Here is a 27,980-nt window from a genome sequence, read left to right as displayed (position 1 = left end):
ATATAAGAATAAACTTACATTCAACAAATAATATGTATTTTCGTTGCCCATTACGAATCGAAAACAGATCTGAAATGATTCTCAAGTAAATCAGGCTGTTCTAAAAATGTGAAAGCAGAAAAGACTTTCAAATATCAATGCGGTCGACCGAGTATTATGAATTCGGGAAATAGGAAATCATTTTTCTTGTCAGCAAAACAGTTAAAGGGTTTTGCACACTTTTGGAACAAAACAAAAAAAATTAATGAATGCATAATGTTAGAAAATAATATTATTTGGGATGTACTCAGCTGGAGTGCATGGCGTATACGCAACTCAAAGTCAAAATTCGATCATAATTCGATCTACGTATACAACGTGGTGTGCTATAATGTGGAGTATAAATTGCTTAAAATAAAAATAACAACATGAAAGGCTAACTAAATTTATATTCTCTTATTCATATTCAACCAACATTTACCTAGGTAATTTTATATTATATGATATATCTATTTATATGACATTTCTCTCATTTTTGTTTACCTTTCCCTTTTTTCTTTTTTACAACTTTCCCGCCAGTTACCTATTTAAAATTAAGTGAAATTAAATCGTTGAACTTGTTAAAAATTAGCGTTAAAATACTAAGTTAATTTATTAGCGCTTAATATGAAATTTCTGCTATCGTAACTTAATAAAATCATGCACGCAATGCAATATAGTTATTCATATATACAGGACACACGTCGAATGCTAAATAGAGTTAATGGTTGCAAAAATGTATAGTGTCGGTTTCATTAACATCAGTTAAAATATTGCTGGTTTTGAAACTAATACTAGCAACGATACTGCCAAGTTATACATATGTAGCTTAGTTAATGTAATCACACATTCGAGAAAATTTAGTTGAGCGAAAAACGTTTAAAACGTGGCAGGAATTTACACAATGCGCACGTGCATACTCGTACGTGTCCTATACGCAACCGTGTCGAATAATAATATAAACCTGCATATGACAATTTGCGTGTAACGCTTCACACAAGCTAATAGACCCTGTAAACTTAACACAAAATTTACTATAGCACATATTGTAAAATCAGTAATATTTAGTGTTGTTGGTTGAGTTTGCTCACGAGCTGTTTTCTTTTCAGAAGCATTACATGAACTCGTATTCGATAATGGATACAACAAAACTATTTACCGGAAGAGATTATGTTTTTTTATCAAAATCTGGTGTCCTAAGTCAATGACATAAGATCTACTTTCAATAAAGCCTAAATAAAGCAGCAGTAAATACAAAGCCTTAAGTAAGGATATCACTGTTATTGACTGACTGCGCTTAGATTAGCGTATACTACAAATGAGTCAATTTCCCATCCGAACGCCTGCAGATATGTCCTTTTCAATAACCAGTTAACCTACACCATGTCAATTGGTCAGCAATCTGGGCAACATTTATTAAGTGTCTATTACCCATCCATTGTTAGCTATCCAAGCAGTCACAGTTTTTTATTTTTATGACTCGCATTTTTTATAAGCTACTGCTAAGAAGAAGAGAACTTTCTTTTATTTATAACATATTGAGTTAACAAAGTGGTTTTTAATAGGGACGCTACAAAATTATTAAAATTTACTACTGAAATTCGGACGGCCTCAACTTTAAGAACGCTACGTACAATTTATGGTCGTCATAATCGTTCTGTCAGATAAATAATTGAGCGTATGGGAAAATTTCAATCCACAGGTACAGTACAAAATATTATGTGCAGGGTGAGATAAAAAAGTGCCCGTAGTGTCAAGAATATTGCTCTTGCTAGCGCATCAATTGAGGAAGATCCAAATCAGTGTCTCATACGTCGTTCCCAAGCATTGGGCATCTTTGTGACGCCTTTGTGACGAATTTTGCAAAAAGATCTTGGTCTACTTCGTTACAAGATCAAATTCACTCAAGAACTGAAGCCGTTTGACCTCAAGAATTATCGTATGTTCGTGAATTGGGCTGAGCAACAACTTGGAAATGATCTGGTTTTTCATCGAAAAATCATCTTCAGCGATTAGGCTCATTTCTGGCTGAATGGCTTCGTCAATAGGCAAAATATGCATTATTGGTCAGGCAATAGTCACCACGTACTCCATTGCGGTTTATGGGCCGCGGCGGCGTTATTGGGACGTACTTCTTCTGTGACGATCAAAACCGACACCTTACTGTGAATTAGAATCGCTACCGCTCAATGATAACCGAATATTTTTGGCCCGAATTGGATGATATGGACTTGGATAATATGTGGTTCCGTTAGGACGGAGCCACAAGCCACACAGCGAATGTCACAATCGATTTATTGAAAACCAATTTTGTCGAACTGTTCTATCACGAAATGTCCCAGCCATGCGATTTGACGCCGTTAGAATATTTCCTGTGGGGCTACGTTATTTATGATTGAAAACCTTCGAAAATTGGCGCTGATCTCCGAATTTACTTTCACCACTTTCGTTTTATTTAAGAAAAACTTTTGTAGCGCTCTTTTACATATATGTATATTATATATAAGCTGTAATCTTACTTTACCTTTACCTTATATATAAGGTTTCGTGTTCGTATTCAACATTATAGATCACTTAAGAGACTACAGATTGAAGTCTTGCGATTTCATATAGTAATTCAACTTATAACCTGGAATTACTTGTTTGTAAAATTTTCAAGCGTTTCTAATGTAATTTGAAGTAAAAGATCTCCTGTAAAAATTTTTCAAATCAGAAAAAAAAATATTATTGACTTATAATTTTTCAAGAAGGTTAACACATTTATTTCATATCGCACTATAGATATATACGGACATAAAAATGTTTAACATTCAATATATTCGCTTTTATTTAATCGCTATTTTGATATGGCATAGCATTTACACCGATGCGTACTATTATTGTGATAAGGAGAGTAAATTATGTGGCACTAGAAAGCATTTTATGTGTGATCCGGATGCTGTGGTGAGTAACCGAAATATTATTTGTACTTGCCTAAACCAATAACCTCTCTTATAAGCCTAGCAAAGGCGATGCTCTTGGTCTTTTGCCATTGACAGGCTCAATTAAACGTCGTTATGTCGATCGACACAATGAGCATCGCAACAGAATAGCTGGGGGTGAAGTAAAATTCAAAGGCGGTAAAAAATTTCCGAAAGCCACTCGCATGCGTGAAGTAATCTGGGATGACGAATTAGCGTATATAGCCGGAATCCATGCAAAACGTTGTAATAAGCAGCCCGATGATTGCCACAGTACTGAGAGGTTTCCAGGCTCCGGTCAAAATCTGTATAAGAATGAAACAGGAAAACCAACGACAGGAACCGATATGATTGTATATGCAATAGATTCTTGGTGGGCCCAATCTGAATTAGTGGATGATGGCAATGCTATGGTAGACGAATTTCCGAAAGGGTGAGTGTTAATAATATGGCTTACTAAAATTATCAATTTAAGAAATTTTAAATGAATTTCAGCATTGGCGAACCGGATAGGAGCGATACCACCTCTTCAATTTCCTTTGATGTATTTATAGATTATGGAAATGAGACAGCTGTGCAAGGCGAATTGCCCAAAAGGTGAGGGTTAAGAATTCAAGAAAATTTAATCAATTTAAGAAATTTAAAACGAATTTCAGTCCGGACGCCTGGAAAAAAATCGGTAATTTCTCTGCAATTGCAAACGAGCGTGCAGCTTTTGTTGGTTGTGGCTTGGCGGTATGCCATAACTCTACTTCTAACGCTTATTGCATACATGTTACTTGTAATTACTCACGCACCAATGTAATTGGTACTTTTATGTACAAGAAAGGCAATTCATCAGCATCAGAATGTGATTATTATGAAAGTGTTCCCAGTAGTAAATATCCGCATCTTTGTAAAAATACTGGCAAAATTTTTGAAGATGGTAAATAAATTTTCGTATTGGCTATTGACAAATATTTAACATTAACCTTAATTAAAGCTATAGAAGCTAGTTTGATATGATGGAGATTTATTTTTTATATTTGCATCCTTATCAGCTCTTTCTCGGTATACAATTTTGATGCTCTGTCCACTACTTCAGACCCTGAGGAACACCCACCTTACTCAAGTCTTTGGACATAAATTCAGGACTACATTGGATCTTCCTCGGTTTCAACCAGGTTAGGTAGTGGATGCTGCCGTCATCTAACTATAGTCTATAGTAACAATTTAAGTAATTTTTAGCATAACATTTGTTTTGGGGGTGGGATATAATGCACTACGGAAAGTGTTATATTAGGTAAATGCATACAAAAGACAAAAATAAACACATTAATGAATCAAAGAAACACTCTCAATTCTCAAGATTCTAGGACCGGCATTATAATTTTCTGCAGTTCTTGAATGTAATCAAGCTAGAGAAGATAACAACCACTTATCTATGGCGTTCTCAGCGAAGAAGTGTTGTAGTATATGTAATTCTACTTGTATGCTTAGCTGCACTAAGCCAATCATTACTGTCGCTGATTGTGTCAAACTTAGGTATATGAATGTGAGTCTTAACCACGTCTAACATTTGAATGATCAGCTCAAAGGTCTAATAAATTTAATGGTTGCCTAGTAGCACGAAAATCAAACGGACCATGCAAGTAGACCGGCCAACGGCCAAGCACCAACAGGGGAATAATCGAGTGTGGGTCACAACGAAATTGCGGTTAGCTGCAATGCGCTGGTCACTTACTCAATCTACATACAACACTCTTGGAAAATCGAAATATGTTCACCACACCACTTCATCTCATCGTCAAGTCTTCACTGTTGCACTTATATGATAGTTATACTTTGATTCTGTTCCTCTTTCATATATCACTTTAGGCCGTCGAATGGTATATAGTTTCCATCGCCGTTGTATAAATGAAGTGTTACCGAGTTTTAGCGACGCAAATATTCTGCTGTAATTGCGAGATTTTCATAACACTGTTGAGTATTCGCTTTAGCGTGAAAGTGGACATAAGCTGGTCGTATGAAATAAATAAATATTTAGTTTGCGTTCTTCTGACGCTCAGGAACTATCTTAGTGTATTAGGTATGGGTGATCTACACATTTTTCCCGCGTATGTGCCAACAGTGATTAAAATGCTTTTTAAATTAAATAATTGATTCATTTAGATACTACTAAAACACTAATCCAAAACTTGAAGTTCTTCTAAGAAAATTGTGTATAATTTTGCAGTATATCAAATTTCTCAAAGTGTATTCAACAAAGTGAACTAAGTATATGACATTTAATTTTTTTTTACCTGAATTTGACATGTTTATTGCCATTGATTTAACCCTTACATTTATTCAAAAATTCAAATTTTTAAATTCAAAAGTAAACAAATTTCAAACCAAAAAAAAATATTTTTTAAATGAATAAAAGAAAATGTCAAATACTTTCTGCTTATGCATCTGACAAACTGCAAATAATTTTATCAATGTATATTATATTGTTCAAGATAAAAAAGACGGGTTAATGTAAACAAATACATGAATTGTTTACTATTTTATTGTCAAAAAAGGGTATGTCAAATACTTAGTTCACTTTCTTGAATACACTTTGAAATTTCCTATGATTATTGAAATTATTCACATTATTATGCTAACAAAAATATTTACATTACATATGGAGAAATTGTTGTTTCTATTTGCTTATTTTCAATATGTTCACCGCCTAAGCTCAAACAATAAAACCATGCAATAAATCAAATTTTATACTAGACCAAAGCACTAACAACCGCATTCAATTCAAAGGCTCTCAACAGCTTTGCATATTTGCCGGCGTGCTTCACTTCACTCCATCAAATTCAATTCATAAGTAAGTAATTCTTTTAAACTTACCCTTTGTCTAAATTAATGCGCTTTGACAATGTGACTTCATCAGCAGTTGCATTAGCTTTACTTGGAGGTCCCAACCAAATATTATGGCCGAGAGATTGGGGTGAATTTAAATTAACTCACTGTCGGTTGCACAACTTACACATGCATTTGCACAAAAATTTATAATGTATCCACTTGGTTGTGTGCCAAGTTCTGAACACTTTCCACACAGACATATGAAAGAATAAAATGAATTAGTTCGACTTTATGCTTCATTTGTAGTGGTATAAAACAGAAAAAATAATAATCTGCTGTGTGATTTAGTCAACCAACTCGGTTTTCGTTCTTCTCCTTTGGTGCAACCCCAAATTGCTAAAGAATAATTGATATCAACTAGAGGCAAAGGAGAATGATTGTAAGCGGAGGAGCAATGCTGGTAGGGGGCGTGAGCAACCAAGTGCCAAATTAACTTAATCATAATTTAAATTAATTAGTTTCTGTAATTGATATGCCATATTTTCAATGAAATGACGTTACGCTTGACTTCATAAGTGCAAGAAGAGCTTTTAATTGAACTGATTCATAATTAATGATTATTGATAGTAAACTGTAACCGAGAATATATACGTTATATAGAGCTCTACAAGCTTTAAACTATATCTAGCTGAGTAATGAAATACATTCCGTGATTTGCACTTCAGAGAGCCTATTGCCTTATAGCTTTTCCACACAGGAGTTAATTGATCAATCCTGCCTCTGCTCGATAAAATGGGTGATTAAGATCGATTTGCCATACAAGTGGACGTGGCCCCGCCACCTAATCGGTTATTTGTATATATCTCGCTATATAAACCAAAATTTCTTCAGTCCATTCTCTTACGTACCTCACCACACACCATGAAAATAGTTAAAATCTGATAATAACCACGCCCGTTTCCCATACAAAGGTTAGGTTGAAAATTAATAAAAATTAGTAAACTTACTAACGAAAAACGTAAGAAACACTAAATTTTACAGAAGAAATAGCAGAAGGAAGCTGCACTCAGATTTTTTTTTTACAAAATGGAAAATGGACGTGGCACCGCCCACTTATGGGTCAGAAACCATATATCAGAAACTACTCGACAGATTTCAATGAAATTCGGGATATAATATTTTCTTGACACCCTGATAACACGGACTATAACTTTTCAAGGCCCCTGTTATCGAACATGTTGAACTCCGCGCCTAAGGGTAAATTTTAAACGAAAATATGGGTAAATCTCTCTGATAATTTAATGTAATTCAGAGGAAATTGTTTTCTTCTAATACTGTTCTGTTCCAAAAATTATTAAAATCGGGTCATAACATCTCCTAGCTCCCATATACCTAATTATAGGTTTTTCAAAAATTCGGTGGGCTTTATTCCGCATATATGTATTGGTTAATATGTGAGATATCTTGGCAAAATTAAGTGAGCGTATAGACTTGGATATAGTGCACCTTGATGGTGAAAATGAATGAAATCGGTTCAGGAATTACCTCAGCCCTCATATACTCTATATGGGCATTTCCGCCAGAAGGTCCACCACAGACAAAATATTAAACATTATTATAATTACAAAGTTTTTGCATATTTTCATAGGAAAATATTTAAATTTATTTATATTAAATTAATTTTAAATTAATTCATAACCAATTACGAGATATACGAAAATCAAGTCGCATAGGAGCTACTTTTCTCATTTCCATTTTTCTACTACATTTGTTTTATCGTCAAAATTGTTAAAGAAACATGTCATGTATAATTTTTTGCGTTGTGTAAAACCTTTATGAGGGTACAAAGAGCAAAATAAAATGCATAAGAAAGCATGCGATTGCAAATAACTGTAAGTTTTTGCTCTCTTATTATCCTATATTTTAATGTCCAGTGTGTGTGTGTCAAAAAACAACATTTGTTCCCACTGCATCGGATATATGAGCAGCAAGCTCGCCAAATTTTGGGTATAAAGAGTAAATTTTTATATATTGTTCAAAAATCAGAAGATTTGTGGTTTTAGTAACTACTTTAAATCGGTCACGTGCGACATCTTAGGTGTGGAATTTAAAAATTGAAAATTTTTTTTTGTTTTATAAAATTGACTTAAGTATGTAAATATATGCATTTACATTTATTATTTACATATGAGCAAAAACCGCACTTTAAATTCCACTAACTAGCTATTTAAATAGATTTTGGTAAAAATTATAGGCTTACAAATCAAAATAAGAGTGCTCATTTTAACAATGTTGTCAGAAGAGAATCGTTTGCCTTTAAAAGTGACAAGTTAACGCACGACATATTATTTTCTTGATAAATATCTTAACTAAAATTAAGAAATCCTTTAGTTGCTTTTCTAAAATATTTATTTTTTTAATGTAACTGCTCTCAGTATAAAATCAAATTTATATTATCAAGCCTGGTTGATTTTATAAAATAATTAAATATTCATTAGAATATAATTTTTTTGCAAGGAGCCGTCGATGGAGTGGGAGCAGTTATCAAACGCAAAGTCTAGCAGATAACGAAATCCAAAAAAATTTTTTCCCGAGGACAGCATTTTCTGAAAAGAACTGTATTTCACATTCATAATGCTATTTCCATTTCATACTATAGAATTTTTGTTGTGTTTCTCGTTGGATATTAGTTAAAATAAATAAATAAATACATTTACTACTTTTTTAAACGATTTTACTGACCTTGTTGTTAACAAAAAACGTATTATAACAAATAAACAACATAAATACTATGATGAAAAAAAATGTCCCCTGCGACATGTCCCGATTAACTATAAATTATTTTTGGGTGAAATTCATACGAGTTTTAAAGGCATCAATGCGCAACATCTTACAATCAAAAGCATTTGAATATTACCTCACAATTCGCTGAAATCGCCGTTTGAATCGTTGTTCCCAAAAACGACTTCCATGTTTTGTCCCGTGCGAATGCCTTGGTTTTTTGCAATTATCTTGAAAATGAAAACCGTTCCAAAATCAACCTTAACAATAAATGTAGAGCTAATGAAGGGCTATTAAAAAAGCCTACTGTCAAAATTAAAAAACATTTCAGTTCATATTTTTTTTTAGTTAAAAGGTGTACGATTGTCCCGTTCGACATGGCGGAAATGCCCATATGACGATTAAATAAAATTTCTTCAATAAATTGCGAGAGTATAAAATGTTAGGTTACATAAGAACGTAGCCCTTCCTTACTTGTTTAAATTGGAAATAAAAATATAATGATTTTTTTAGGCAACGAATCAAAACAAATAGAAAATTTGATGTTAATATGTAATGAAAAAATTATCAAGCTTGTCAGACTGGTACTTCGCTACCTGGTAGAACGATACTTTGTTAATTTTACAATACATACATATACATTTACAATACATTTAAAATAAAAGGCACGTAAAAAACTACCGAGTAACGACTAACGAATTAACAAAGCTATATTCACATATCGATACTATTTATAAATTATTTAATATTTAATTGTATTAAATAATGAACAAATACATATGTGGCTGCCTGATAGCCACACACATCGCATCATTTAATTAATAATAATCCAACCTGTGAATCAATTGACAATGATTCTTATGTATATGTGTAAAGTGGATGAGATTATTAAGAGAGAAGCGTATGAAGCGTGTTAGTAGAAGCAGTTAGTGAGTAGAACGGTACATTGCTCTTTCTGCAATTGCAATCACTTAGCTCCAGTAAACGAGGCTTAACTTTGTTTGATTTTCGCAACAGCAACTGCAGAATTCATCTCTTATCAAAGGAATTATCAGTGAGAGGAATCGCAAGGAAGGCGAATACCATAAGTGAAAAAATATAAGTATATAGCTTGAAAAAGTCGGTAAAGGTGGATAATTAAAAATGTGCAGTAAAATGCAACGTCATCAGATTTACATCCTTAATGAGCTCAGATAATTGTGAGCAATTACTGTGAAAGATAAATGCCGGTATCATTTGCACCCAATTATCTCCAACGACAGGTGCATTCAGCTTCTTGTTTTACGACCTACTTGTGGAGGAGAATTTGGATTTTCAAAATAGTATATATTTGGAATAAGTATTTTTAATAGTTTCTCTACGCGACAGCACGTACCATAAGCAAAATGAGTGAATATTAATCCTGTAAAAGCAATTTCAATAAAATAGTTTAGTATTTTGGAGCTATCTTTTAGGCGTACAAAAGCTTTACTCTGAGTTGTTGTTATGCAAATTGAAAAACGACAAGTACGCCGCTCATATCATGGTCTGCCAATAATAAATAAACAAGAAAAAACGTTAACTTCGGCTGTACCGAAGCTAATATACCATTCACAGGTGCGTTTCTTTTAGTAACTATGTGTTTAAGCAAATCTAAAGACGTAAGAAAAAGTAAGTAAAAAAACAATTTCTTCGGAGATTATACTATTATTACCTTAAGCAGTAACCCATGTCAAATTTCGTGAAGATACCACGTCAAATGCGAACATTTTCCATACAAGACATTGATTCCGATCGTTCGGATTGTATTACAGCTACATGCTATAGTGAACCGATCTGAACAATTTTTTCGGAGATTAAATTATTTCTATGAAAAATAACTCATACCAAATTTCGTGAAAAAAAAACTGAAGGACTAGTTCGTATATATGCAGACAGACGGACAGACAGACTTCTGGGTGTTACAAACTTCGTGACAAACTTAATATACACTGTTCACGGTATAAAAATGTAATGCCATTCGATTGCTTTGAAAATATATGCGATAATTGCAAGTATCACATCATTGCATACTCTCAGGCGTATACAGCTAGTTTTATTACGCTTCGACTATACACTAAGTTATTTCGACACTGTCTACACATTGTGAAATATAATAACAATATAATTTTTTGGATTAGTGACTTTTGACGCCTTTCCGCTTCCTGTCGAAAACTTGTTTTACATATGAATGGCCTCAAAAGCGTTGGTGCTATACTGAGTTTGCTAAGCATATTTTTCTGCGTAACTCTTTTTCGAGCTGCCAAATATTGTCACGCCTTTCCTGATATATTGTTTGCTTAGTTGAACTTTGAACGCATGTCAAAAAAAGTTGAGATTGCAGAATTTTTATTTTTCATAGACAATATTTCGTTGCATGCTGTTAGGCGCCAGTGTGTCATGTCTAAAGTTATAAGTAATATGTATATATTCATAAGTACAGAATAATATGATTTGAATGATTGATTTTTGTTTTTAATTAATGTCACGAGGCGTCGCAACATAAACCGTTAAAAAGTGGGTAATCGTTAAAGAAATGGCCATTGCAAAACGGATATTTTGATTATATGTAGGTTTAAAAATTAGAGAAAATTACTTTTGGCACTTCACGCCCAGAGTTTTGGAATATAAAGATTAATTCATATTGAATATGACCACCCAACCTATTAACTTCTGTTAACACAAACTTTGTACACTACCTGAGTCGAATCTATATATTATCTATACTACTTTTTGAAGAGGAGAGATTTGTATGTATGTTTGTATTGAATAAACTCGAAAACTACTGTGCCGATTTCAAAAATTCTTTCACCATTGGAAAGCTACATTCGTCCCGAGTAACACAGGCAATATTTATTGCTAAAAAGATTATGGATCTAAATCTCAGCTTTCTGAAAATAGTTCCCAGGCGAGGGTATCAAAAATACACCGTGATGGAGAATCTTCATCAGAAACTCAAAATCTTCATGCAAGTCAAAGAATTGAAGCATCGCAATCGCGTTCGAGAGTGTCGAGTAACAAGTGTGCAGCGGCTTGAAGAACAAACAATTATAAATATACAAGCTCGCACTAGAGAAACCAACTCTGAGCATTCCCAACGCATTCATAATCAGAGAGAAAGACAACGAACATAAAAATATAGAGATCGTAATCAAGTTTTAGTTTATTACAAAAAATAAAATTCCATGTTTGAATTTTCTTCATTTTACTTTTTTTAAATGACCCCACGCAAACACGTGAAACTACGTTCATACATATGTGTGGGAAGAAGTGAATGTGTGTATAAAAATTACAACTTTTGAAATTTTTGTATTATTATATATTTTATAAGCCTCTTATCGTCTTCTGTAGAAACTTATAAACGATTTTTCTGTGAAACTCATATATCAAACTCAAGATTTTTAAAAGCATTACAATTGCAATCAAGGAGGTTTATATAAAAACAGACAAGGAAAAATTTATGACATTGCTGCTCTGGCTGAAACGCTAAAATGGAACTATAATTGATGCCTGCAACGCGGTCTTTTTAACTATAAAGGTTGCACATTTAAATGCAGTTACGGTGTCGGAATACGCCAAAACCTCTAAAAGTAGGCAAGAAATGCTATCCATAGCACAGGAATAATTTATAATTTACAGCTATGAGTTAAAAATGTTGCGGTTATTATGAAACGCACCTTGAGCAGGAACGTATATACATATGTATGTAATATTTTTGTATCATTGCTAAGCATGAATTCCTTTTGCTTCTTGGCAAGCCTTTAATTATTCCAATAAATAATGTCCCCATAAATTCTAATGACATCTGAGCCGCTGCAGAGTTGCATATTCTTGAAGCTTAGAATATGTATGTATAAGCGAGAAGAGTAACCAGGAAGAACAAGAATACAGAAAATAACACACTTGAAACTTAAGTGGCCTTCAGTTGAGCACACTTGCGAATGAAAATAAAGAACTAAAACCGAGAGAAAATTTTAAAAACCAAAAGTATTGTGACTGCGTTCGTTTTAATACAATTTTTTGCATACCCTCAGGTACGAAAGACGTTAAAAAATAGCTCTCATTAAAATTTTTTTCCATATTTTAATTGAAAATACACGCTTTGAAAAAATGATGACAAGTACAATTTAAAATGTACGTTAGTCTTCGCTTATACTACTCTGCGCAGCCACGTACTCACATTTCGTTAACGTCAAGTGAAAGCAAGTCAAATGTTCCCAATAACTGTAAAAATTCAGCCCAACCAGCTCCACAGAATCAGCATAACATGGCGTATGAGTAACTTGTGCTTGCATATTGTGGTACATTTAAGGTGCAAAATTCAGTACAGTTGAAGGAATTGTACATAAGTATCTAAAAAAAGGATGCCAAAAAATAAAATGTTCATAAAAAATTGTTCAATAGACATTCATAGAATACAATAAAGTACTAAATTCATTCGTAAAAATTTGTTTTTATGTATTCAGTTCAAATCTGTAAAGCTTCTGGTACGGTTTTTGAATTACAGGGCCTCAAAACTTTTTTAAACTTTCCACTCTTTATATACATATAGGTATATATTATTTTTTCCATTTACGCTATGCTGATAAAAAAAAGTTAAAAAAATTATACATACTATTTTCGCTTTTACAATTAATTTACCCTGCCGAAAGTACCAACACCATTTACACGAACTCTCAAATTCTATCGACTTCTGTGCCAACTTTTCCAACAGCAAAAGCAACGAAGCACCACTTTTGCAAACAAAAGCATGAACTGCAACGTCAGTTCGTAGTTTTCAAACAGCTTTCAGCGTTCGTGGTTTTGGTTGCAACAAGTATGGCTAATTGTATTCAATAAAATCAGCCAAACAAATAGAAGTGTTAACAAAACAATAGCAAAACCAAAGCTATAATTAAATAGTGCAGCTTCAAGTGTGATTTGAGGCAAAATTAACTAGAATCAGTTGAATAAATCAAAGAAGAAACATTTTTTTTTTTTATTTTGTCGGGCTGTGTTATCAGCTGAGTATAACTATTGTACATACTTATAAATGCAAGCAGCATATATACATTTCTGCAAAATCACTAGCTCACACACAGTCATTTATAACAACTACGCATGCATTAACTTCACTCTACATTTATTTGTGCCTTTGTAAAATAGTAAATATTAGGACAGCAAAGGCAAACACGTATTTATTCCTTCAGCTTAGATGAAGTCTTCTGCAAATTGAATCACGTTTAAGTCATCGTTAAATGAAACCTGACACTATAAGGACATAAAATGACACAACAACAATTGCAACAGTGCAAATATATAAAATAAGTAGCTAACTAAAGCTTTTCCAACAACATCTATTACACACAGAATAGTTGAGCACGTCACGAGTAAATGTGTTAGGGGCTCTGATGACTCAGAAGACAAACCAGCAAGCAAACGCGTGGTCATACACTCAAACACAATGCAGCTAGAGTGAGGAGGTTCAAAGGCACGTAGAGAAATGGCAACAACCTAACTGCAGCAGTGCAGAAAGTTGAATTGTGTAAGTATGTAAAGGCTATCATTTTTCTTGTCTAAGCTATGCAGTCCAGTGTGTTAAAGTCCAAAAAGGAATGGAGGAATTTAGTAGCGCCCTTACACTTTTTAAATTCCAAATGAGATGATTGGGACACTTCAAATATCGATGTGCGTCTTTGTCCAGTACGTCAAAGCGAGCTATGAGCTACTAAACATCAGGTCAGATTACCGCCAACACAAACGATATCCAGCAGCGCTTCAGCCAAAGGGCATTATATTTCTATAAACCCCTTAACTTTAAGAGACAAATTGTACTTGGAACATTACTAGCAATGATATACGATTGGATAATGGGCCGCTTGAAAGATCGAAAATATACAAATGACATTCTTATGGATATTTAAGTTTCATAAAACTATATTCATAATTCCTATTAGTCAGCATATTGACTAAGAGCATATATGTAAATGCAGGAAATATAATATATATACAAAGTAAGGATATAGATATGCGTACATATATATGTGTACATGAATTTTATTTGACAAAAAATTTAGTGTAAATTTTGTAATAAAAAATATATTGCAATTTACTTGGCTTTGGCTTACGACTTGCTTTGGTCAGCAGTTTTCGTTCAGTACTTTTAGCTGTCGGCAAATGTGTTTATACTATCGCAACATGTTTCATAGATAATGTAATAGTTTATTTATGTGAATGTTGTTTGTGTCACCTAGAACTAAAAGAGAGAAAGAAAGATAAGCCCGGATGACTGTCCGTCCGCCTGTCCGTCCGTGCAAGCGATAACTTGAGTAAAAATTGAGATATCTTAATGAAACTTGGAACACGTGTTCCTTGGCACCATTGTATAGTATTGGATATAGTGTACCTTGCTGGTGAAATTGAATGAAATCGGTTCAGGAATTACCTCAGCCCTCATACACTATATAGGACGATTTTCGTTATTCTATTAAACTTTATGTCGAATTTATGGGTTAGTAAAATTTCTTCAATAAATTGCGAGAGTATAAAATGTTCGGTTACACCCGAACTTAGCCTTTCCTTACTTGTTTTATTAATAAATAAATATATAATATGAATTGGAAACTACAGCAACTTGTATTGGGTAGCTAATTCAAAGTTGGTCGTCATACAAACATGGATACTTCAGCGAATCTATGTTTAACAGAAAAAAACAGTTCACTGTAAGCATTCAACGGCAAATTTAAAGGTCCGAAGATAAATTTGCTTTATAGCTAGACCAAATATCATTCAAGTATTCAGCACTACCTTTATGCTTGTGTGTTTTGAGGTGAAGCGTGCAATTGATTCACTTGTAGCTGCACATGATATTGTGAATATGTACATCATAAAAATACTACAGCATCGGATATTTTACTGCTTTACCAAGCATAGTTGTCGGACGAATTAAGGCGTTGTCAGCAATGAGCCCTGAAGCAGTGGTGTACGGGCACACAAATACACACAAATATTTGAACTTGCAGCTACTCCTTCTCTTCATGTAAAAGCGAAGGAGGGGTACCTAATGTCTACGACTGTTTTAATACTTGTAAAGGTGCTGGATGTTGAACGCCCAGCAAGTGTTTGCACAGTAAAAGGGCTGCAAAAAAAGATCTTAACAAAAGTTTACTAGTTGAAGCGATGAAAGGATTTCGGTGTTTTAATTAATTGCTGAGTAGATTGCCTCTGTTAGTCGTGAGGCAAGCAAGTGCTAACAGCCCGAAACATTGCTAAGGCGGCTCTCAACAACTGAAAGGATTAAGCAGATGAAATGGTTAACACCGCACAATTTACAATGAAAAAAGTTAGAATGTAGTGAGAGTTGGCAGAAAGTCAGTTGTGAATGCTTTTCGATTTTTCCTACGAGATAAAGAGAGGTATTTTATGACTTTATATTTACTAACTATATTCATCTAGGGTCCTAACGCTGACTTATCCTATAAGATTGCAAAACTATATAAGTTTTCCAATCAGTCGGATCAAGAACGGATTTAATTAGCGGTATGTCACAAAGAGTTTCCCGGAGTTTTTAGTATAAAGTCTTCCATGTTACTTTCCTAATGAACATAGTAATAAACGAACATTTACAGTACTTTTTTCTTACTTAACTTGGCACTTTAAGCTGCCGCAGATGACCTACACAAACTTTAACCAAAGGCTTATCCATTGTGCCAGCAACACTTAGCGTTGTTCAATGCGCTTTCAGTATCGCCGCTGCAGTACTCTTTGCTGCGGTTTTAGCTGCTTATGACATTTTCCCAATGAGATTTTTTCGCAGTTGATATTTTATTCAGTGTTGGTACTTTGAGCCTTAAATAGTGGCGAGAGTAAAAAATATGATTTTATTGGCTATACATATTTCCTTTGATTTGTATATACTACTACTGTTGTTTGCTGCTAGAGTTTCATTTTGTTTGCGGTTGTGACATTTATTGGCGGTTTAACACAAAATTGTGCTCTGCAACGCATTCGTTCAACGTGAGAGTTCATTTGCAGCTTGATGGTATAGTGTTAACAATTGCAGTCATCAACCTAACCATTGCTGCAAGCACAGAACATTTTATTGCCAAATTAAACAAATCACAAATAATTTTTTTTTTTTGAAATGGTCCCACATTGTTAACAAAAGTTCAATAATCATAATGATGGTTAATCAAGTTTATCGATTTTTAACATTGTTTTTTTTATTTTGTAGAGCCTTAGTAATTCTTTCTCCACCAGTAATCGGCGGTTTATTTCATTACTTATTTATTTTGTATTTTAAGCTCGAAATTTCATAACTCGAACTTCTATAACTCGAAGATCTCCATAACTCGAACTCTTGAATTGGCAAAAGAAGTAAAATTTCATACAAATTTCTTTCCATAAATCGAACTTTTCGACCAAGGCATAATACAAAATTGTTTACTATGGAGGCAGAATTTTAAAAGAGCCTCTCTATATCGTATGGAGGCGAACAAAATATATGATATTACACTTATGGATTGCATAAATCAAGTAACAAAAGCATGGTATACCTGAGGTCAAGAGCCAAACAATAGCAAAGTGCAACAAACAAAATTATAGACTACATGTGTTAATGTATTTAAATAAAACTGTATGCGAAGTTAATAAAAACTAAAACTGGGTATAAATCTATATTTTATAGCTTTTTTTTAAATTTTATGTTTTAATGAAAATTCTATAACTCGAAGTTTTTTTGTGGATTATTGTGATCGTACTAAGTAATTGGTTAATACCTTGATCGTTGTAAAAAATGTTAATTTATAGAAATATACATTTTGTTTAAAATGCGTAGCGATTTCGATTGCTACGCTATATTAAATTTTGAATCACATGAGAAGGTTCGAGCGAGGTTCGTGATCCAAAAGTGCATTGCTTGTGCGAGTTAACGAACTCCTGTAAGGACATGTGTTAAGACTGGCGGAGTGGACGCTTAAAAGGTCTACTGAAGTCGGTACCAATTGGTGGGTTAGTTTCGTCTCGCAGGGCACATTGTACTTATTTTCGGATCCACCACTACAAAACTGAAAGTAACAATTAATTGCTTTTCAAAAGTTTCATAAGAAAGAAACAAGAGGGTTTATTAAACATTCTTGGCAAAGTCATTCTTGACAAAGTAAAGTATTCTAGCAAAACCCCAAACACCCAAAAGCAAAATCCAAAATCGGTTAACAACAAAATAAATAAACAAAATTAAAATGAATACAAAAATTAAATAGGTAAACTAAATTAACAGTTTAAAATTAACTAAATAGTCATATTAAGATGGAAATTTATATCTCTCTTTAGGAGAAGCTGGTTGGAATGCAGAGCATACTCACACTGATGATGCACTCTACTCGTAGTATGATCTTGTGAGTTCAATATTCTCAATGTGGCACCAATATTAAAATTATTCAGTGATGACAACGATGAAATATCTGCAGCATTCGATTTTATCCGATGCACTTTTTGCTTAAACGATGATCTACTTATTCGACATCAATACACATTACATTTATTGTAAATAAATAAACTAAATACATATGTATAATAAATTGGCTGTGTATCAAATTGTTTACAAAAGCATATTTATTGATTCATATAAGTGCGTACCAACGTAGGTATAAGCTAGACTCAAAGTATACATATCCATAGGGTCTTTAGCTGAAGCCTTATTTATCCAATATTGCTTTTCCACTTCACCCACTTGAGTGTCACTTAAGAGATCTTCCACCAAAACAAACAATACCGCGTGCAACAATATAGGAGATAAAAATGGCATCTCAACGGAATAATAAAAAAGGCAAGTGGATGCAATAAACTGCGGAGGGAGTTACTCAGGTACGTTAAGGATTGGCAGAATGGATGTTCAGTGAATAAGCTGAATACGATGCTACAGAGAAATATATGATAGGTTGTGAGGAAGAGAGCGTGTGTCAATGTTTAAAAGCAAGTGAAATCAAAATGTAATTTTTTTTTTTAATTTCGCATCTTAATATACATATGTGTGAATAGTCTACCTGTTAGAATTAATTGAAATTGCTTAAAATTCATTTAAATTTATAAAATTTATTTAATTGCCTTTAAGTAGCCATTTACATTAACTAATTAGAATTTCGGTTTCACATCTTGCCTCTCAGAATATTCACAACTCAAATCTCAAATTAACCAAAAATAGAGAGGAATGTCAGAATGTCTTTATTAGTAATCCTTTTTAGCCACTCATTCATTAGACAAATAATTTACACCTGTATAGCTTTGAACATATTGCAGCAGATAATATTCATAACCCACATTTTAGATATATACTTGGCATGCAGTTAAATTCAATTATTTGCTAACCAAAATCTTTAGATTTAATTTATAACATTAACTTAATAATTAACATATGCTTCCAATTTACAAGCCAACCATAACAACAGCTTGACTGTTGCCTTAAGTGATTTCAGTCCCTAGCTACCGTGAGTGGAAAGTGCATAGTTAAACACCTAAGCGTATGTTTTGTTTCATATATACGTGAGTGTGAGTAATTCAACTCAATTACAATTAGTGCCACATTAGTTATGCAATACTTAGTAGGAGTTGCTTACTAAAGCTAGTTAAGTAGTCGTGAGCTGAAGGACATGAGGAATTTACCAAAAGCCACAACCATGTTATTGATAAGCAATCACCTGGTAACTTCTACATTTTGTAAGCACTTAAATTGCAAGCTTACATCGAGCCACTTGAGTAAAGACCGATCTTAATTAGGGTTTGCTAATGAACGAGGACACAAAGAAAAATCTTCTCTCATCAAACAAACAGTTAAGCATTCGCGTCTCGGCTCCTACGTCACTGTTGACAGTCATTACTTTGAAGTCGTAGATAATGCCGTACACCTTGGACCAACATCAACAACTCCAACATTTTCAGCCTTAAAACCCAACACAAAATCATTAATGCCAATAGTAGCACCTGTAAGCAATTCAACAGTTGATAGTTAATTACAAGTTATGCATGTGTCCTACGTGTCGTATACGTAATAATGGCAAAATGTGATACAAACTACTTACGAGAACTTGCTTGTAGATATTTAAGTTCTACCCACTAATTAAATAAACACACTATACAACAAAGATCGGTCTGAAACAGTTTTCAACAAATGTTGTAATTACTTGTTTCATTAAGTATTTGGTTGTAATAACTTTATATCAGACAATATTTAAATTAATTTAAAAAGTTTCGAAACAAGTTAAGTAGCTAATAATTTCATATATTAAATATGACTTGGCCCATTTAGGCTGCAGAGATCACATTTTTAATACTTCTTTATTGCCATTTTATATCTAGCTTAAACGCGTCTAAAGTCACAGTAATTCCCATCTATCGAATTATTATATTAATAATTATATATAACTAGCAGACCCTGCCACACGTTTTTGTGGCTAATGTATACTATACATTAAATTAGTAAATCTTTCAATGCAGAGAAAAAATTCTTACGAAATCAAATTTTAAAATGATTGATAGACATTATTGAGGATCTGTGTTAAGCGTAAATCATCATAATTTGTAAAACTTTGTTTTTTTTAATCGTATATTGAAGAAAGAAACAAATGACCAAATTTCATAGTTGGCTTTATCTTGGCTTTGGTGACGATATTGATTACCTTCTTCACAGCCAGTCTTGTTTCAAATCAAAGTTTGATGTTGATTTATGTTACGCAGCATGATGACAACTCACACTACTTAATTGCAAGTGAGTGTGGATAGTACAGCAATTTAAAATAGTCTGTGGGATAATTGAATACGTCATCCTGGTTTGTAGCTGTGTCAACTTTAAAGGAGAATTCGAAATTCTAAATTGCCGCATTAAGATCAAAAAGATCCTTGTTTTTTTACCACCAATATATGTAGGTCATTCAATCAGCCATTTATGTTTATTATATTATGGTTTCATGTCAGCAAAAACACGATTAATAAGCTCCTCTTTCGAGGCCATGAAGTGACAGAAACCCGTTAAAAATGTTATTAATCCATCGAGGTGTCAACTGCGTCGCTACCATTTTCAACTATTTCTACATTCGCAGTATGATATTTTTGGAAAAACACTCGTATGTTATTTTTTAATTGGCGATTCTTTATGTGTCGCCACAAATTAGATGATTTTAGGAATGTGATTAGTTCGTCAGCAACAGTTGATCCAGGAATAGTCTGGCGAAAATCACCTGCCAACAGAATCATGACTTCACCAAAAATATTTTCGTTGTCGCGTAGATCTTTTAAAGTCCTGTGCAGTACCTCCAGCGACTTGAATATCTGGAAAATCTTCTATATATCTCGTTTTTTTGGCGATTTTGCAGACTGGTGTTTCGTTGATTTGCAATTTAGGAGTAATTTCAAGGCCGAATTGCCGTTTGTCTGCCTACTATCCCCATTATAACTGGGCGTTGAAAATGAGTGAAATCGGTTCAGGATAACCTCAACCCTCATGTACTACATATGCTGATTTTCGTTATTCTATTGGACTTTATTTCAAATTGTGTGTAATAAAATTACATCAATAAATTGCGAGAGTATAAAATGTTCGGTTGCCTTTCCCTACTTGTTACAAATTGTTTTGGGCTATCGACACAGCCTTATACAATTGAACAATGATAAAAATATTTTAACAAAGCAACAATGACAACTTTCAAAATATTATTATTATTTTTTTTTTTTTTTTAATTTTGTTGTCAATTCAAATAAAATCATCTTTTTGTTATCTTCCTCACAATTTTTCGATATATACTTACTTTCTAATCCTACCCTGGCCTTCCATAAATATCTCAAAACTAAAATTAGCCAGATCGGTTTGGCCCTTCTCGACTTTTTTCGAGACTAACGACACAAATTGTTTGTATGGGTGATTAGAAAATTGTGGATTTAAGACTTTTTCAAGCAATTTTTCTAATTTTTTCCGCCTTAAGAACCATCCCGGTACCTCTGAAAACATTCTAAACAAAGAATTTGCGAAATCGGTTCAGTGGTTCTCGAGTTATGCGCTTAGCAACACATTTTGCGATTCATTTTTATATTATAGATTGATGCTCCAACATTTATTTGAATATTAGAGTATACTATTTAAATATGTAATTTCTGATTTTGAGTGTTCTTTGTATACCTCATATACTATTAAGCACATACTAATTTAAAGTGTGTCCTATTCAGGTCACCCACTAGACCAACTTGACTCTTTACCGGATCTGTATTTATCTAACACATATACCATCCTTAATCCCGCTTACATGACAACAATACATAACTCAATAATCAAGCACTCAACATCCGAACATGTGGAAGCAACATATATTGGCCAAAGAAAATTAATTTCATAAATATTTTCGCGTTCCGTTTAAGTGTTTCTTCCACACGTGTAAACAGTTTGAAGAGAGAACCATACCAGACACAATTTAACAAAGCATAAAAATGAATACAAATCCGATATTTGTTGAGATTTTAAAATAAACATAAACCAGCTTGTTATATACGCAAAGAAATACACAGTGTCACCGTGCGCAAGTACTCTGGGTTATCTTGGTATGATTTGCATACTACAGCCACCACATCCACAGAAAGCAGAGATATTTCTATAAATGCTTGAGTATGTGCACAAAACATGTGAGCGATGAAATAATGCTGACAGTGGAGTTGATGATAAGAGCGTAAAGCGATTTACAAAAGCGTAAAGATATGCGATAAGATTAAATGCATTTATTTGTTTGCGATTGCCAGTTTTGTTTCACATACATAATGACAATACGTATGCAAATAAATGCATTTCAAAACATCGAAAATAATTTTACTTTGCGTTTCTGTGCATGTTATAGAAATGTATTTTATAAATTGTGAATTAGTATATTGGATATGCTTAATTTCTTTATGAATAATTTTAAATTTCAACAGATATTTTAACTATATTCCTATTCCGGTGAAATATAACACAAGAAATTTTAACAAAATGTCCGTACTGATGTGTTTCTAAAGGTATTTGTGCGTGTGTCACATTTTATTTACTTAGCCACTTGCCAGATGGCATATAAACGATGATAAACCCAGATCTAACTTCTTTTCTTGTTTTGGAAATTGTTTGTTGGCTTATTCAATGGTGTTTATATTCTTGTTATTAGTACTTCATTACAAAAATTGCGATTATCACTCTCGGTAACAGTCATCTTGCCTGTCAGGTCACTAGTAAATCTTAATACCATCGAAGATGCTGATGAATTGAGAAAAGAAGACTACCAGATAATATAAAAATATAAGAAATTAACACTCAAATTATATATAAATGATTTTTTTTAATGACTGCTGATTAATATTCGCATAAAAATCGGTTGCTCATTTTCAGAGATTAAATATCAAAGGCATCAGTGTATCGGGACATCAGCGTATTTTGGCTAAGTATACATAGCAGAACGAATTAACCTAAGTAGCCCACAAGGATTTGAAAAATATACTTTCCTGTTCGAAACTCTCAATATAGAAATTTTTAATTATTCAATACCAATCACAATGATTATTGAAGTACCTTCCTTTGAAACCAATTAAAATGAGAATATGCGCTCATTAAACAACCCCGATTTGCATATGTGCTTACATACATAAAATATCAATTATTTTCACACCTTCACTAAATTGAATATGAAAGCAATGATGTAAACTCTGTAAGTGAAATATAACTATTTGCCACTTTATTTCACTTGACACGATTTCACCATTCATCCTTTGAGTAAGTGCAATTGACACATAAGTTTCAACGATGGTAAACTCGCAGGTATTAATATATTAAAATACTATTATATGTATCATATGTAAGGTATGCTTATGCAATACAGTTTGCTACTTATTCAATACAGAGACTCATATTTACATGTTAATATTATTTATATATATATTATAATCAGTCACAGTTATAATTTTTGCTCAGTAAGCTATTAGCATATTTAGCATGTGTGCTATCGTATACCATTGCATATATTTCAGTTGGTGCAATATTTGTTTCTTTCTCTAGCAATAGAAACCAAACATTATGAACCCCAACTTTAAACTCGAACAAAAATTTTACCTTTCAGAAAAAAACCACTGATATAACGCCTGTGTGTTTGTGCACTAAACGACCTTCATTCGAGCCATAACATTGAGAATGCGTACAATTTGTCTGTAAAAATGGCAGACAATGAAACTTACTTCGCACAATTACAGTCTGTATATGTACGTAAAAAAAATGTACAATGGTCGAAAACTTTCGACAAATATTTCTGCTAACATTATTACGCATATATAAATATATCCTTAATTATACTCTCGCAACAAATGTTGCTAAAGAGAGTATTATAGTTTTGTTCACATAACGGTTGTTTGTAACACCCAAAACTAAACGAGTTAGATATAGGGTTATATATACCAAAGTGATCAGGGTGAAGAGTGGAGTTCAAATCCGAATGTCTGTCTGTCCGTCCGTCCGTCCGTCTGTGCAAGCTGTAACTTGAGTAAAAATTAAGATAACTTAATGAAACTTGGCACACTTATTTCTTGGCACCATAGGAAGGTTGCTTTCGAAATCGGACCACTGCCACGCCCACAAAATGGCGAAAACCGAAAACACATAAAGTGCCATAACTAAGCCATAAATAAAGCTATGGAAATAAAATTTGGAATGAAGGATCGCACTATGAAGGGGCATATTTGAATGTAATTTTTTTTTGGGAAGTGGGCGTGGCCCCGCCCCCTACTAAGTTTTTTTATCTCGCAAACCAATAGAGCTATATAATCCAAACTTTCTGCAGTCGTTCTTTTTAGCCACTTCCTAATACAGTCCAAAAATGAAAGAAATCGGATCATAACCACGCCCACCTCCCATACAAAGTTTAGGTTGAAAATTACTAAAAGTGAGTTAACTCAGTAACTAAAAACGCCAGAAACACTAAATTTCACATAAGAAATGGCAGATGGAAGCTGCACTCAGATTTTTTTACAAAATGGAAAATGGGCGTGGCGTCACCCACTTATGGGTCCAAAACCATATCTCAGGAACTACTCGACCGATTTCAATGAAACTTGGTTTGTAATAGTTTCCTTACATCCCAATGAAAATAGGCCAAATCGCTTCACAACCACGCCTACTTCCTATATACCGGAACTTTGAAGACAATCTGAATCGTTTACTTTACATTATATGAAGTAAGCACTAGTGAAATCGATGCAGAACTTTGCACAAATACTATGTTAATTGTGTGGCAGCCCCATTCTAAAAATCGCCGAAATCGGACCATAGGTTTTTAAGGCCCCATATATCGAACACGAGGACCTCGGTGCTTCTAACCTAATATTATGGTTTCCAACTTTCAATGGACTTTATACAATAAATAAATAAAGTTAAATAAATAAATTGCGAGAGTATAAAATGTTCGGTTACACCCGAACTTAGCCCTTCCTTACTTGTTTTTTAATGTATTCATTCATGATCCTATGTTATGTCAATGCGCAACAAGTGGTTACGCACTAAGTGTAACTGACCTTCGCATTTTGTGAATGAGATAGTTAAGTGTGAATGGGAGAGTATACTATTTATAAGTGAAATTGTATATATGACTATTTGGTGAGAATAGTATGGTGTTTTTATTATGCTGGAAATCAAAATTTTGGTTCAAGGTTTAAGCTTAAAATTAGTCAGTGTATGTCACTGTGTTGGTATATCACGGCATTGAAACGTTTGAATGGATACATTTGACTTACTGCCACTTCCAGCTGTCAGTATCAAATGCACAAATATAGCCACAAATAAAGGAGGCACAACACTGGTGGTGAGTGTTGCATTGCGCCATTTCGATTGCAAACAAAAATATATAACACGCTTGGGGTGTCGTTTTAAGCACAACACAAGGAAGCACAACAAATGTGCCACTACACTAAACAAAGTAAATGCACAGTGCAAATGCAGTTACAGCTTGTTTCTTCTTTTTACTGCTGCTTTTTGTATGACTGTTGTTGTTTTCTTTACGCAATTGATATTGTTGTTGCAATCTGGTAGGCAATATATTTGATTTCATGCTTTACTTTCCACATACGCCATGCGCTCCACCATATATTGTACGAATTGCTCTAATATATGAACATACACATATATATGCAAGCAAATCATTGCACGCCCAGAGGCGATAAAGCTTTCAAAGCAAACAATTCTCGCACTTTGCGGACGATACGATAGTGCAGCATTAAGTGCTGCCAACATTTGAGGAGCAATGCAAATATGTGCATTGAAACGGAGTGCATATGGCTTGCATACATTAAGGCGCATTGGCATATGCAATATTTGGGTACGTTGAAAATCGTTTGAAAATTGTGGGAAAATTCAACATGAATGTGTATGCTACTGTTCACAGTATAGCAGTGTTCTTGATGTTTTCTGACTGCGATATAACTTAGTAATGATTCCAACTACCATTATTTTTCTGTTTGCTACTTACAGATGACGTTCAAAATAACTGTAATATTCTTTCCAAAGGAGCCTTGGTTGTTACAGTCTTTGGGGATGCTCAAGAAATTGCAAGGTGTTTTTATAATAGGTAATAGTTGGCTTCTTTGAACTTATTATACTTTTACCATGATTGAGGAGCTTCTAAATTCTTTGAATTTGTCAGTTAAGTTCAATTTGTCTATCTTCTTTACAACGTCTTGACTCACGAATATACGTTTGATCTGCCGGCTACAAAAGATGCACCTTATTCTTTCTAGACTTTTCCATTCCTACATCCCGGTAGGAGGGCAAAACACTTTCTGTACACCACTCCAGTGGTGCCAAACTGCTGAATGACGATCATCATCACATGAAAGAGAAAGAGACTACACTAGGAAAGTACTCCATGAAGCGAATAAAGGCTATTAAAAAGTGCTGGATAAAATTAACCGTATTGCAAAAAAAAAAAAACAATGCATTGAATGTGCTTAAAAATTGCAGTCGAAGCATCAATATTGTTTTGGAAAGAGTTACATGGATGGCAATAAAGTGCAATAGCACAGATAATACAACAGAAATCAGGGCAAAACTCGCATGATGTAAAAAAAAAAAAATATTTTGTTTGTAATTTCAAAATTTATCACAGCATCAAAATGTGAAAAATACTAAATTTTTATTCAAAATAAGCTACAACACTTACAATTTAAATATGATTAAAGTAACATTAACCGCGGCGTATAGTAACATAAAGTATTCTGCAGAAATATCTTGCTTTATAAAAGACTTAGATTGGCAGAAAGCAAATACAAACAGTAACTCTATACCTCAATAGAGGTATCCTAATACTGGTGCATAAGTTGGTAGATTTACTGCTAGGCAGATAAAAAGTACATTCCATACAGTCTTCAGAATTTTTACAAGAATATACGAGTGAATTGCGCAGACAAAATATTTAACTTTATTCTTGGAGTTCGCAAATTTCATGAGTTAAATATACCTACATATATCTTTATAAGTCATTTATTATCCGTGTCGTCTTGCTACAAAAATATAGCAATATTAAAGCAATAATTTAATTTGTAACATTTTTTCTTCCCAATCGCAAATATGTATATCTACTTCAACACTAACAAAACTTATATACAAATATGTAATAAAAACTTTAAATATAGCTTAAGACATGCTCGCTTTAAACTAAGTTTTCAAGTTCTAAGTTTTTGACTGAACAATATTTTGACATGTTGCGACGCTGTGCACTGCAATGCTTATGCTTATGCAGACCTTGCACTTTGACCTTTGCCCACGTGAGCCAGTTTTACACAACGCGTTGTTGTTATCAGCGTGTCGCCAACTAGTCGGAAGTCGTAGCTGCGGTGAAACCTAAAGTTTTATTTTATCGAAGCAGATGAATGACCAAAGAGGTAAGTACACATGAACATATAAATAAAATTTTATATCAGGAGAAATTCCTAAGTAAACAAAACAGTACATTTTCAAATATTGAAGAAGTTTGTAACAAGACTCTTTTTATATGTATTAAAATTCTTGCCATTTCACCACCTGCTGGCAAGTCGACTACCGCATTCCCAATTTACACCGTTATGGTGAGACAATTCTATCAATAAAATCTAAAATGTCGAGCTAAATATTATGTGAGAATCCACATCAACACCTTATGCTGGATGCTAATAGTTGACAAATGTATTCTACAATATTATCATTTTTTTTGGTGTTTTTGTAATTTCCTCCAAAAATATTTATTGATATGTTGCGACTTTCTTCGAATCGAAAATAGGGAAATACTTATTTATTGTTCTAATGAAATACAAGGAAAATAGAAAAAATCAACCAACAGTTAAAACATTAAAAATTTCATAGAAAATGTTACTCATACGCGCCAAGCACCA

General features: G+C 33.4%; 1 protein-coding gene and 1 long non-coding RNA gene across 3 annotated transcripts; both read left to right on the top strand.

Moving 5' to 3' along the window:
* Positions 1 to 2,725: 2,725 nt before the first annotated feature.
* LOC128920460 (tabinhibitin 4-like) lies at positions 2,726 to 3,937 on the top strand. 2 transcript variants are annotated; one of them, XM_054227732.1, is made up of 4 exons: positions 2,726 to 2,961; positions 3,017 to 3,411; positions 3,474 to 3,575; positions 3,635 to 3,937. In XM_054227732.1, exons 1-4 carry the CDS (start codon positions 2,818 to 2,820, stop codon positions 3,909 to 3,911), a joined length of 918 nt encoding a protein of 305 aa, XP_054083707.1. In that variant the 5' UTR covers positions 2,726 to 2,817; the 3' UTR covers positions 3,912 to 3,937. The 2 variants fall into 2 exon arrangements, with proteins under 2 accessions (XP_054083707.1, XP_054083708.1); XM_054227733.1 differs by having other exon boundaries at positions 2,819 to 2,961; positions 3,022 to 3,411.
* A 1,553-nt stretch (positions 3,938 to 5,490) lies between these two features.
* Positions 5,491 to 27,403, top strand: LOC128920516 (uncharacterized). The gene is made up of 3 exons (XR_008470582.1): positions 5,491 to 5,817; positions 26,086 to 26,182; positions 26,352 to 27,403. It is a non-coding gene; the product is annotated as an uncharacterized LOC128920516 (long non-coding RNA).
* Positions 27,404 to 27,980: the final 577 nt, after the last annotated feature.

The sequence above is a fragment of the Zeugodacus cucurbitae genome, chromosome 3, assembly GCF_028554725.1.
Source record: "Zeugodacus cucurbitae isolate PBARC_wt_2022May chromosome 3, idZeuCucr1.2, whole genome shotgun sequence".
Classification (NCBI taxonomy): Eukaryota; Metazoa; Arthropoda; class Insecta; order Diptera; family Tephritidae; genus Zeugodacus; species Zeugodacus cucurbitae.
This window is presented reverse-complemented; position numbering and strand designations above follow the sequence as displayed.

What these genes read in the sequence shown, in the direction of transcription:
- LOC128920460 (XM_054227732.1), top strand. Translation starts at nt 2,818, where the DNA reads ATGTTTAACATTCAATATATTCGCTTTTATTTAATCGCTATTTTGATA. An exon ending in TGTGTGATCCGGATGCTGTG is followed by an intron (nt 2,962 to 3,016) that starts GTGAGTAACCGA and finishes CTCTCTTATAAG; the next exon opens with CCTAGCAAAGGCGATGCTCT. An exon ending in CAAGGCGAATTGCCCAAAAG is followed by an intron (nt 3,576 to 3,634) that starts GTGAGGGTTAAG and finishes AACGAATTTCAG; the next exon opens with TCCGGACGCCTGGAAAAAAA.